This window comes from Pseudonaja textilis, chromosome 4, assembly GCF_049901715.1.
Source record: "Pseudonaja textilis isolate UNSWEBS1 chromosome 4, rPseTex1.2, whole genome shotgun sequence".
Classification (NCBI taxonomy): Eukaryota; Metazoa; Chordata; class Lepidosauria; order Squamata; family Elapidae; genus Pseudonaja; species Pseudonaja textilis.
Window position 1 is genome coordinate 9,449,506 of NC_141993.1, and position 12,989 is coordinate 9,462,494.

At 41.0% G+C, this 12,989-nt stretch overlaps 1 protein-coding gene across 5 annotated transcripts in view; it reads right to left on the reverse strand.

Moving 5' to 3' along the window:
- Window positions 1–12,989, reverse strand: part of KAT6B (lysine acetyltransferase 6B) — a 97,002-nt gene that overhangs the window by 15,332 nt on the left and 68,681 nt on the right. For all 5 annotated transcript variants that reach the window (XM_087933838.1, XM_087933839.1, XM_087933836.1 and 2 more), the window contains exons 14-15: window positions 5,428–5,659; window positions 2,934–3,093 (exon numbers count right to left, since the gene is read on the reverse strand). In XM_087933838.1, the coding sequence (XP_087789964.1) occupies window positions 2,934–3,093; window positions 5,428–5,659 (392 nt within the window). The remainder of the gene's footprint in view (window positions 1–2,933; window positions 3,094–5,427; window positions 5,660–12,989) is intronic.

Genomic DNA, 12,989 nt, shown 5'->3' on the forward strand with positions numbered 1-12,989 from the left:
CATGAAAAATAAGCTACAGATTAGCTTTGATCAGCGCCAAATGCTATCAAAGCTGCACCCTCTAAAAAGATTCTTCTAAGCAGGGTTTCTCCCCCCCGCCCCCATAAGGAAACAAATTGAATTTGCATTTTATGGAAAACTTTTGCCTCCTTAATAAAGCAAGACTGATTTTAGTTCTTTGTCAGCATTACGCTCTTGGATATGCAATTTCAAGCATCTCAGACAGGCCCAAAAACAAATAATTAAAACTTTTTGAACTCTGCATCCAGTTCTGCTGAAGCCTTTGGGGAGAAGCCGTGAAAACACAAAGCAAAATATTGTTCCTGTTTGTCCTGCCCTTACGTCGTGCCACAAATTAAAAAAGATGATTTGGCACTCCTGAGCAGAGGTCATTAGCGTAAACTACTTTTTATAACTCGATCATATGCACAGAACTTTATATTAAAGTAGATGTCAGAGGTTCATTAACCTCACCCCCGCCTGTATCTCCATTTCATTCTCTTTCTCCCTAGTAACTTTTAACTAAATACCTTGCAAACATTTTGGTCGTCTCTGTACATTGTCTGCTTTTCCCACCTCCCTGCTGTTTCTTTCTTTTCAGAGCTCGGTGCTATCCCTTTGATTCAGAACTCCATAGATAAAGTCACAAATCTTTCCATGGTTTAGAAAATCTCAGCTGGGTTATCATTTGTTTCCTGTCTAAAGCTCTGTAATTGTGTTTCCCCACTTTGGCAAGTTTCAGATAGGTGAACTTTTAACTCCCAGAACTCCCCAGCCAGCCTCGGGAATTCTGGGAGTTGAAGCCCTCATACCTCAAAACTTATCAAAATTGGGAGATAATGCATTGCTCTTTCTTTTTCACAACTCTGCCTGCTCCCTTAAACCGACCCATGTTTCTTAAGAGCTACTCCTGCTCAGAACCACTTCTTAAATTATGTGGTGCTTGCCTGTTTCCCAACAAGCTCCAGTGTAAAAAACATGCTTTAAATCTTCGCCCCTATTTGAAATTAGCGTTTAGGACCAAGAAGGCTGCCTTGTGATACACAAGGAGAGCAGCTATAACATTTGTTAAATAAATCAATACAGTTATTAAGGGTCCTGGTTCGTAAGACAAACGGGGAACTAGAAATGTTGAGCCCTAACAATGAGAAGGCTTAGGGGAGGCCTGATAGCAGTCTTCCAATACTTTAAGGGCTGTCACAGAGAAGAGGGGATTGAGTTATGTTCCAAGCTAGCACCAGAAGGCAGGAGCAAGAAGCAATGGGTAGAAGCATCTCAGAGGGACATCCTATCTTGAAATACAGCAGAAGGATTCATCAGGGGAATAGGTTACCTCCAAAAGTAAAGGATTACTCCATCACTGGAGATTTTCAATAAAAGATTGGACAAACCTGCCTTGGGCAGGAGGTTAGACTTAGAAGACCCCCAAACTCCCTTCCAGCCATATAATTCTGATTTTATGAAAGGAACTGTCCTCTCCACCTGTGTGTTTTCACTGCTTCTCTCTCACCACAACATAGAGTGGGACTCTGAGGAACAGCGGACAGGGAGTGGAAATGTGGCTCCAGAGGTTGTGGTGGAGGTTGTGGAAGGGCAGGCCCATCCCCTCTCCATCCTAGAGCATGCGGGGGGGGGGGGATGGAGAAGGCAACAACTTGGCTTACAAGAGAGGAAGCGGCCATGATCCCCCTCATTGGTTGCAGCTGGGAAGAATAGTATATAAGAGAGATGGTTACAACACAGCGTTGCCAGAAGTAAAGCATGTGTTGTTTTGGGCTGGAGTTATCTTGGTTGGCGTCCTTCCAACAGACTGTGCCTTGTGATCTCCTTGAAGTTGGTAATTACTTATCCTGTCCGTTGTGGAAATTCCTTCATTGTAGTTTGTTTTAGTTTTTTATTTCACCTCTATCTGCTCATTAAGTTCGGACTGTGTTGCTTTCTTTTGAAGACTATTTTTGAATGTGTTTTATCTCCAATTGAGAATTATTGAACAGTGGGGCCAAGATGGAGGCATTAAAGGACATTTATTTACGTTTTGGATTTGGTTATGTTTGTGTTACACTCCGGATCATCACAGCAGGTTTAGAGCACACTACTTTTATGTTATAATTGCGACTGTGCTTATACACTGATAGAACTATAGATATGAACCAACCACATGGAACCTGCTGGGAGATGGTCTGTGACGACAGGCTGTGGCCAGTTCACCACGGGACCACTCAGTCACACTAAGATCGAAGAAATAGTGGAATAGAATCATGAAAGGAAGGATGCCAAATGAAATATGAATTACAAAAAACAAAATAATTTTGTAATTAATTTAAACTAACTCAATACCCATGCTTCACTACAAAACTATGTGTTGGAGAGGAAAATAAGGGGGAAAAATTCTGCCTCTATCTACCAGCATCCATCGGTATTCATCTGGCTAGTGTCCTGTCAGTGTATGAGAGAGTTGAGGGCTGTTTGGAAACTGAAACATGGAAACTGAAACAGTATTTGCTATGAGAGCAAGAGGGAGACAGCAAGGAGCCTGAGCATGGCTTAGCTCAACTGTTCTGTACTAAAGCTGCTTGATGCTGTGAAACTAAAACTGACACTGAAACTCCTCTCCTCTGCTTGTGTTTTGCCTTTGGAACATATTTTTTTTCAGGTGGGGAGGGGGAATAGAACTCCTTAGCGTCAGAGCACGTTAATAATAATAATATAGGAAATATTAATGCTCTGATGGTCATTTCGAAGAATCCTTTCTTAGCGAGCACCTAGAAGCCAAGAGGAACATACAAATTTCAAATTTGCAGGTTTTACGGCTCTGGAGATTTTGTGATGATGCGTGAGTGGTATTTTGCTTTTTTGTCCTGCGCGTCATCTTCACAGATTTATTTTTTACTCATGTTCAGGGGGTGGTTATCGCACGGTGTGCTTGCCCTTACCTCTTTTTCAGCTTCTCTCTCTTCCTCTGAAACCGCTGCGTTCGGAACCAAGAGAGGACTCCACCTCAAACTTTCTGGGTCCACTTCATTGGCGCGTGGATGGTTTTTAAGTTTCTCCATGTAACGGGAGATCAGCTTCTCTCTCCTGATTACCGTGAATCTATAACGGAAACAAATCTGAAGTTAGAAGAGAACAATACGAACGATAAGCAGATGGGAATGTATCTATTTGCTGTTAGAGATGATGGGTCTGGGATTACAGTTAATTTTTCTTTAATACATTTACAGTCCTTTTTTATATGGAGAGGCCACTCCTGCCAAAGCATTTCTCCTAGTCTTGTCATCGGACCACCGTCTAGAGTTTAAAAGCTGCCACACACAAGGCATAAGTCCAGCTCCTGGGGCAAAGCAGCAAAGGTTTTATCTTTTTTGTTCTTATCTAGTGGTAGCCCAGGTGAACTCATAAAATAATTCTGTGGTCTTTTTAGAGTTGCGAACAGAAAAGGAAGGGGGAGCAGTGTGACAGCTTGCAAAACCGGAACTGCATTCCATAAATGTTTTCAAAGATAGTAACTAGGTGACCGAAGTTTCTGCCTTGCAAAATTCTAACTGGAGAGCAGGATTGATAACTCTTGGCTATGGATGTGTCTCATCCCCCTGGGTGGGGGAAAACCAGGGTCAAAGGTGACAATGAATGATGTGTCTCAGAGTCAGCTACACCCAGGCAGTGCCTGGCATGTTTACTCCAAATGAATCTTCTTTAAGTTTGGGAAGTTTGGCTCGAGACTCATGATTTAAATGGGGTTAAGTGCCAGAATCCTGACAGCCCACATGTTTGTAATCTAGACCAGGGGTGTCAAATTCAAGGCCCAGCCCATGGATCTAGGCCATGGGGATGGATCCAGCCCATGGATCTAGCCTGCGGGGTTGCCCTGGAAACAGTGAAGGACCAGCCCACGATGCCTCTGCCAGTGTGATCCTCTCAAGCTCCGTTTTCACTGGCAAAGAGCTGTGGGAGGCTGTCGCAGCCGAAAATGGAGCCCAGGAGCTCATTTTCACTGGCAAAATGCTCGGATCACCACAGGTGCCCCCAACAGGAGTGATGTGGAGCTGGCCATGCTCTTGCTGGCCACGCCCCCCCCAGCCCCCCCGAGGTCAAACACAACCCTGATGCAGCCCTCAATAAAACTGAGTTTGATATGCCTGATCAAGACAAAAGTTGGTTTGTTATTCTCAATCTCATTTTTTAACAAGTAAACAGGGCTGGGTGATTAGAAGACTAGCGAGCAACAATGGGTGGGAAGCTGTTAGAACCTGTGAGAGCTGTTTCTGGTCCATGCAGCTACTGCCAAGTAGATTGCTAGAAGATTACAGGGGCGAGCATGTAACCCTGCAAGATAATCACAAGTGGGGCACCAACTGCCTGGACTGCAACCATGTGACAACGGGTTGCTGCAATAGCTAGAAGTCTTTGCAAGTACACTGAAAATTCTATTCTATTCTATTCTATTCTATTCTATTCTATTCTATTCTATTCTATTCTATTCTACTCTATTCTACTCTACTTTACTCTACTCTACTCTAAATAAGTCCTCTAAATGAGGACCCAGATTGTTGGGGGCAAGAGGCTGACTGTGTAAACCACTTAGAGAGGGCTGGAAAGCACTGTGAAATGGTATATAAGCCTAAGGGTTATTCTATTCTATTTTATTCTATTCTATTCTATTTTAATTCTAATTTTAATTTTAATTCTAATTCTAATCCTACTCTATTCTATTGCCATGGTAGTGCAATGTTTTGAATGCAGCATTGCAGTCTAACTCTGCTCACTGTCAGCAGTTCAATCCTGACCAGTTCAAGGTTGGCTCAGCCTTCCGTCCTTCCAAGGTGGGTAAAATGAGGACCCAGATTGTTGGGGGCAAGAGGCTGACTGTGTAAACCATTTAGAGAGGGCTGTAAAGCACTGTAAAGCAGTATATAAGTCTAAGTGCTATTGCTAAGTGCTTTTGCTATTGCTATTCTACTTTACTTTATTATTTTGCCCTGCTGCAAGTTTGAATGGTTGCAGAATAAGTGATTCAGAAGTGGGCATTCAGCAGGTTCTGACCAGTTCTGGAGAACCGGTAGTGGAAATCGTGAGTAGTTTGGAGAACCAGCAAATCCCACCTCTGACTGGCCCCGCCCCCATCTATTCTCTGTCTCCCTTTGAGTCCCAGCTGATCGGCTGGGTCTTCTTTGGTTGCCCTGCACAGGAGAACGGAGCTGGAAAGCAGGTTAGTGGGGCGGGGAGGGAATGGGGATTTTGCAGTCTCCTTCCCCTGCCACGCCCACCAAGCAACGCCCACAGAACGGGGAGTAAAAAAAAGTTGAATCCCACCCCTGAAGTGGTTGTTAAGCGAGGACCACCTATGGATGAACTTAAAACACCAGGCACCTGCGCTGAACGAAAGCGAGCAAGAGGGAAAGCGAAAGCAGCTCAGGAACGGATACTGACTTCTCTTTTCGCCTGTCAATCATGCTGTGATGCTGGAGGATGGTAGCAATGTCATGGGGACACATCCCGGTGGCTCGGCTCATCGCCTTGATGCTGATCTCCTTCTCAGGATGGCAGTGCAGATATTCCCAGATGACGCTTTTCCAATAAGCCAAGTAGGAGACACGGCCCAGATCGGAGAGCGGCTTCTCGGGGGATCCTGCCTGCCCCTCTTTTCGAGAAAGTAGGTAACCTAGCAGGAAAGAACAAGGGAGAGAATCCCAATGCGCCAACTGTAGAAAATTAAGGGAGTTTAGGATATGAAGGTTGTCAACCCCAAGTGTATTACTCTCTCTTTTTCAGTATATCTTGTTCCAATAAACTGATGGGGAAAGCAAATTATCCAGAGCAGAGGTCTCCAAACTTGGCAACTTTTAAGACTTGTGGACTTCAAACCCCAGAATTCTCCAGCCAGCTATGTGAAAATATTTATAAGCCTCTCACATCCTGGACATAAACTGTTTCAACTCCTACCCTGAAAATGACGCTATAGAGCACTACACACCAGAACAACTAGACACAAGGACAGTTTTCCCCTAAAGGGCATCACTCTGCTAAACAAATAATTCCCTCAGCCCTGTCCAACTATTTACAAAGTCTGCACTACTATTACTATTAATCTTCTCATCACTCCTTATCACCCATCCCCTCCCACTTATGACTGTATGGCTGTAATTTTGTCACTAGTATCCTTACAATTTATATCGACTATTTCCTAGTATGATTTGATTGCTTATTGTACCCTATGACTATTATGAAGTGTTGTACCTGATGATTATTGACCCTTGACGAATGTATCTTTCTTTTTATGTGCACTGAGAGCTTATGCACCAAGACAAATTTCTTGTGTGCCCAATCACATTTGGCCAATAAAGAATTCTATCTATTCAAGGAAAACAACAATAAAAAGTCCAGTTGCCTTGCGAAAGGCACCTTGGGGACAACTATGGCCTGGATGACCGAGAATCTCCATAGACCTGGAGATTCATAATATTTTCACTTGATAATCCAACCATTAGATCATTTGCGGGATACTTACAACTGGTGATCTCACAGCCCAAAATGGGCACAGGCGCCTGTGCATACACACACACACACACACACACACACACACACACACACACACACACAGTGTCTTATTGTAAATCAAGGGTCCCTAAACTTGGCAACTTTAAGACTTGTGGACTTCAACTCAAAGTTGAAGTCCACAAGTCTTAAAAGTGGCCAAGTTTGGAGACGTCTGCTCTAGAGGCAGATTTCAAACCATGTTTGGAGCTGACAATGAAATAAAATTTGAGTTGGAAGATGGGAGTTTAAAGCAGCATATCTTACTGAATATTAGATTTTTTTAAAAAAATTCCAAACCTGCTGTCATTCAAGAAAACATTAATACCTTGATTTTTTTTTTCCCTTCAGGCAATCTGTGAATTGTTGAATAGTAGTTATTTGAATATTGGTCTATTCTGCCCAACAGACTGTTATTTTTTTTTAAATATTTAGTCCTTTGCTGTTTTAATTTTATGGTACTTAATGATATTTTTAACTCATTGTATTGTGCCTTGAATTATTTTGATTCTATAAACAGAATAAAAATTTTTCATACTGGCATTATTTTGTTAAGATCATTCAGCATTAAATAGAGTCAACTGTGCGACCATAGTTCAAAGATCCACTTTTAATACACCTTGAAGTTCACATGCAACACTCAAAAGCACTTTCAGGCTGATTCTTCTGATCCCTCTGTAGGGTAAACCGATTTTATGCAATGCAACAAACAACGGACTGTCAAGCTTTCAACCATTTCTGTTCAAAAGATATCTGATATTTTTAAAGGCCATATTCACCGCAGAAATCTAAATATATAATGAACATAATAATGAGCTAGTGGCATAAGAAAACCCCCCATTTCCCATTGTTTTGAAATTTTCCAATGACCCAATCATAATTCCACATGCATCCTTACAATTTCAAAAACCCGGGAGAAATGCACATCTCAAACAGCAAAAGAATCTGTATGTTTTGTCTCTTCTAATGATCTCCAGAACAGCAATATGAAGAACATAATTGAACAGGTTTATTATTCCCCACAGTTCAAGAGTCTCTCAAGAGCTTATTTTCTTAATTTTCCAATAAACCAGTGCTACTTCTCAGAAAATATTAAACGTTCAGGACAAAATTACACATGATTTGTGAATGCTCCTATACACCCAAATCCCTAAGACTGAGCCTCTGAACCGTAGCAATTTTAGAACCTGTCAACTTCAACTCCCAGCCAGCCATGAGGAAAGATTACTTGGAATACATTTATCAGGTTAACATTCCCCTTTTTACTCAAAGTATTTGCTTTTTCTCAAAGGGCCTAGGATATAGGTTGGGCTGAGAAGACAGGACTAGTCACAATATATCTCAGGAAATAAACTCTCCGTGATTGTTTCTGGAAAGCTAACTGAACGCCAACAGCATTTTTGCAAAATAAGTTATTCAAAACTGCAGTCATTACTATATATTTTTTTATTCATAAACATTTTGAAAAAAAGTGTATCGTCAGGGCATATCATTTACAGAAAAACAAAGAAAGAACAAAAAGAAATGTTAACATATCTACTATTACTACTACTACTAATAATAATTGAATAAATAAATAAATAAGAAAATAAATAGATGAGAAAAAGGTTTGGTTCATTCACATTGCAATACCTGGTGATGCACAAATTGAAGACATGCAGCAAGAGAAAAATCACAAAGTATTGGGACTTACAAATTAATGAGTGACTTTACAAAAAGAAATTGTGTGTTATCCCAATTGTAATTGGAACCCTTGGGCTACCTCGCTATTTGGTAATTCTGAATTTATCAGACTTGAATACCCGGATTCTACAAAAAAAACACCCTATTTGGAACAGCTTATATCCTCCTTGGTGAGGACTCGAGCTGTTGAGCTACCAACCAGCCCCAAAGGCTGTGAATCTCACTAAAGATTAACAACAACAACAACAACAACAACAACAATGTAACAGAATAGTTTTGACTATATTTCTATTTATATTAGCTTACTTGTTGGTTATATTGGCGTATTTATAATTATAAACCATCTTTATGTTTAATTCATATGTAACAATAATCTTTCTTCATCTAATGAGAGCCTCTTATCTCTAACCACTCATAAAATCTATTCCATGTTAAGTAGTATTCTGTGTCTTTTTTGTCCTTCATTTTTAACATCAACCTATCCATCTCTGCACAGTCTAATATTTCCCAAATTACGTCTTCATCTGATGGGGTGTGCTCATTTTTCCAATATTGTGCAAATACAATCCTTGCTGCTTCAATACATGCACAACTTAAGATATATAGTCCCTTTATCATAGCCCTCCGGCAATATACCAATAAACATATTTCTGGATTCAGATCTATATGTTGCTTGATCCATCCTTTCGAACCATGTATGTATTTTCATCCAATATTTTCTTGCTTTCATACAGGCCCACCACATACGATAATAAGTACCTGGCAGTGGTGGGATTCAAATACCAGTTCTGTGGGCATGGCTTGGTGGACGTGGTGTGGCTTGGTGGGTGTGGCAGGGGAAGGTTACTGTAAAATCCCCATTCCCTCCCCACCCCACTAACCTGCTTTCCAGCTCCGTTCTCCTGTACAGGGCAACCAAAGAAGACCCAGATGATCAGCTGGGACTTGGGAGGCTGAGAATAGATGGGGGCAGGGCCAGTCAAAGGTGATATCCCAAACTACTCAAAATTTCCGCTACCGGTTCTCCAGAACTGGTCAGAACCTGCTGAATACCACCTCTGGTACCTGGGGTCAACACTTGGCGGACATATTGATGAACATTTTTGCTAATCTTGCCGGTATAAAACATTTTATAGAGATTTGCCTTGTATGCAGTAGCCATTGTCAGCTTATAGTTCCTATCCCAAAGTTTTTGCCATTTATCTAATTCTATAGTATAGTATAGTATAGTATAGTATAGTATAGTATAGTATAGTATAGTATAGTATAGTATAGTATAGTATAGTATAGTATACTTTTTTGTCCATACAATCATTGTTTCTTTGACTTGTTCCTCTTCCATTTTATAACTTAATGTAGTTTTATACATACATACATACATACATACATACATACATACAATCAGTTTTTCATCTGTCCATAATAATATCTTATGAAGTGTTGCTGGTGGACGCATCCGCAAATATAATCAAGATACTAGAAAGATGCAAAAACATGGGTTTTTTACAAAAACTGCAGTCAGTGCTGGTCCATTATGACGCACATTAAAAAAGATGATTTTGGCTGCTGTCAACTGGTCATGTGCCTTCTTGAAAATGGGGCATTTTTGATTTTATGACAAATGCTGGGTCAGGTAGAGTAAAAAAAACAAAGTTCTGCAGTCTGTAAACCCATCCACTTCCTTCTATAAATCTTTGACATCTTAAGGGTCCAGCTTTGCTGCTCTTAAAATGCATAACACACATCATCCTTCACCCAAATGCCTGAACTGTCAAATGGTGGCTTTGATGCACAGGTTGAAATGAAATGGGACTGACACTGCCAATGGTTTGAAGCAAGCAAGAAAGCTAGTAGCATCAGGTCTTTCCGATAAAGTGGTTCAGTAAGACGACTATTAAGTCTTTCAGCAGTAGAGAACAGTATTACAGATTACAATGGCCAAAAGATATTAGAGATAGAGAGATACGGATGTTAAAAAATGAAAGGACAGGTATTAAAAAGAAGAGGGGAGAGGCACAGCCCTGAGGGACCCTGCAAAGCAAGGGCCTAAGGCTTGACTATCCCCAAAATATTGCCTGCAACCAGCCTCAGACAAAAGACTTAAAGAACTACCATCAAGGTATCAGGAACAGCAACAGTTTTGCAGGAGACAATTAGTTCAATTCATGAAGGTGAAGATTTGTTCCTGCATTCTTGCCAAGTATTGTCTGCTGTAGTGTGGCCTCTGAAAGACATTGGCCTGGCAGCTCTCCAAGCCTGATAAAGGTCTGCAGTTGTGAAAACTCTTGAAAGACTGTTGGCTGGGACTTTGCTGGAAAGGAATTCACTGTAAACTAAATAAAAGGGGTTTTATCAGGACGAGGAGTCGGCTTCGAGCTTTTTGGAAGCCTAGGTCAGAACACTCTTGGGAACCAAGGACGTTCTCACACCTGGCCGGAGGAAGGAGGAGTGATGTCACCAGATCAGCAGAAACTGCCTTGATTGGGTCATGTGACTGATTGTTTGGGCGGGGAGGTTTGGGTGGGGGGGTTGGACTAGATGACTTACAGGGTCCCTTCCAACTCTGTTAATCTGTAATTGAGTTGAGGGGGAAACTTTACTTTTAATTAGGTGAAAACCAAAGGTCCTGTTAGAGTAGGTTTTCCCCAGATCTGTGCCAATATGATATTTTCAATGAAGCTATTCTTTGAGGAATCCACCTGCCTCAGAGTTTTTGCTTGCAATGGGTCTATTACTTGCTGTTCATATCATAACAAAAGCAGTTCGCCTATCCTGATTAAGCAGAATCTCATTCCAGCTGAGCACGCTTGCAAGATTGCAAAGGGTACCATATGGAGCTGGAAACTGAGTTACCAGGGCAACTTGTGCAGACCACTGTTAACGATGGCCAGCCTGCTCTTCTTTGCCTCATTATGCAGCCTAATGATGTGCCATGATATCCTCCTGGGGTTGGTTTCTCTCTCTCAATGAAGTTGGAAGCTCCCAAAATGAAAACCAGAAGCCAAAACCCAACGTCTCTGTGGCAGCACTCTTGGAAATATAAATATTTTCATTGAAAAAAAAAAAAGAATAAAGATGAAAATGTTAAAAAGCTGGTTGCTGCCTATGTTTTCCTGAAAATACAACCTACCCTGAAAATAAGTCCTAGCTTGATTTTTACACGCGTGCCCAATATAAGCTCTATTCCCCCAAAATAAGCCCTAATAAGCCCAACCTACCCCACCTACTCCTGGATGCACAGGTAAAAAATTAAGCTAGGATGGTAATGGGGCGGGGGTGGAGCTGCCCTACTGCTTACCTTTGGACAGTTGCAGCTAGGCCTCGCACATCTCGGTCCATTTCTTCTTTTTATTATGTCTACTTATACAAAAATCTCGTCAATTAATTGTCACAGCTAAATTGGTGCTAGATCAGGGTTGATGGAATTCACAGGGGGCTCAGCCTAGGTCTCTTGTGGCAAGAACAGACTCTGAACTCATGACACATTTAACTCCACCTTCCAGCTCAGCCTACAGCTGGTATATCATAACTATATTAGCATCAGGTAATAATCATGTTATATGATTTGTTACATATACGACCAAGAAGTTGACTTCAAAACTCCTTAGGACAGGTCATATATCGGAGTGATCAAAGCAGCTATCAATCCCAACCATATGCTCAACTGTCCAAATAATCCACACCATTTGTCTGCATTTGGGATTGCAGCGATTCTAATTTTGCAACCATCTTTGACAAGAAGATTGGATTCAAGGATGAACCGTAATTATTGAAATATTCTGGTTCAAGAGACCATAGTGCTACCTCCTTTCAGCAAAAGGGCACCACATCTTCCCACAAAGAAACATTAATCATCCCTCTTAGCTACAGCAGTCTCAAAACTCCAGATTCCCGGAGCAAGTCACCCCATTTCTTGTGCCAGGGGAATATAATGTAGCATGCAGCTTTCATTTGTCAAAGCTCTCAGAGGGAATTACAGCTGAATGAAAGCGACAATTCGTTGTGTGGGTGTTGAAAAAAAGAAAAGGCAAATTCTATCCAAGGTATAATTAGGAAGAGGATAGAAGGTAAAACAACATGCTTAAATCAATTGAGTGCAATTCCAGTTGGTTTTCTGTGTACAGTTCTCATCACTGCATTCAAAAAAAATGGAAAAGAAATGCAGAATATTACAATTCTGAATAAAGTGTGACATTTAAAAAAAGATCTCACTGAGGTTCATATGCGCGTGTAAATTTAAATGTGCACTTTGGAACTCATTTTCACACAAGATACACACCCCTAAGAAACATGTTTAGCTAAATGCAACTGTAAACATATGTAACCTAACAACAAATTGCAAAACTGTATACTGTATACTGCACGAGTCAAAAAGAGGGCTGTGAAAATATTTACAAACCTCTCACATCCCGGACATAAACTGTTTCAACTCCTACCCTCAAAGCGACGCTTATAGAGCACTGCACACCCAGAACAACTAGACACAAAGACAGTTTTTTCCTGAACGCCATTACTCTGCTAAACAAATAATTCCCTCAACACTGTTCAACTATTTACAAAGTCTGCACTACTATTACTGTTAATCTTCTCATCACTTCTTATCACCCATCCCCTCCCACTTGTGACTGTATGACTGTAACTTTGTCGCTTGTATCCTTACAATTTATATTGACTGTTTCCTAGTATGATTTGGTTGCTTATTGTACCCTATGACTATTATTAAGTGTTGTACCTGATGATTATTGACTCTTGATGAATGTATCTTTTCTTTGATG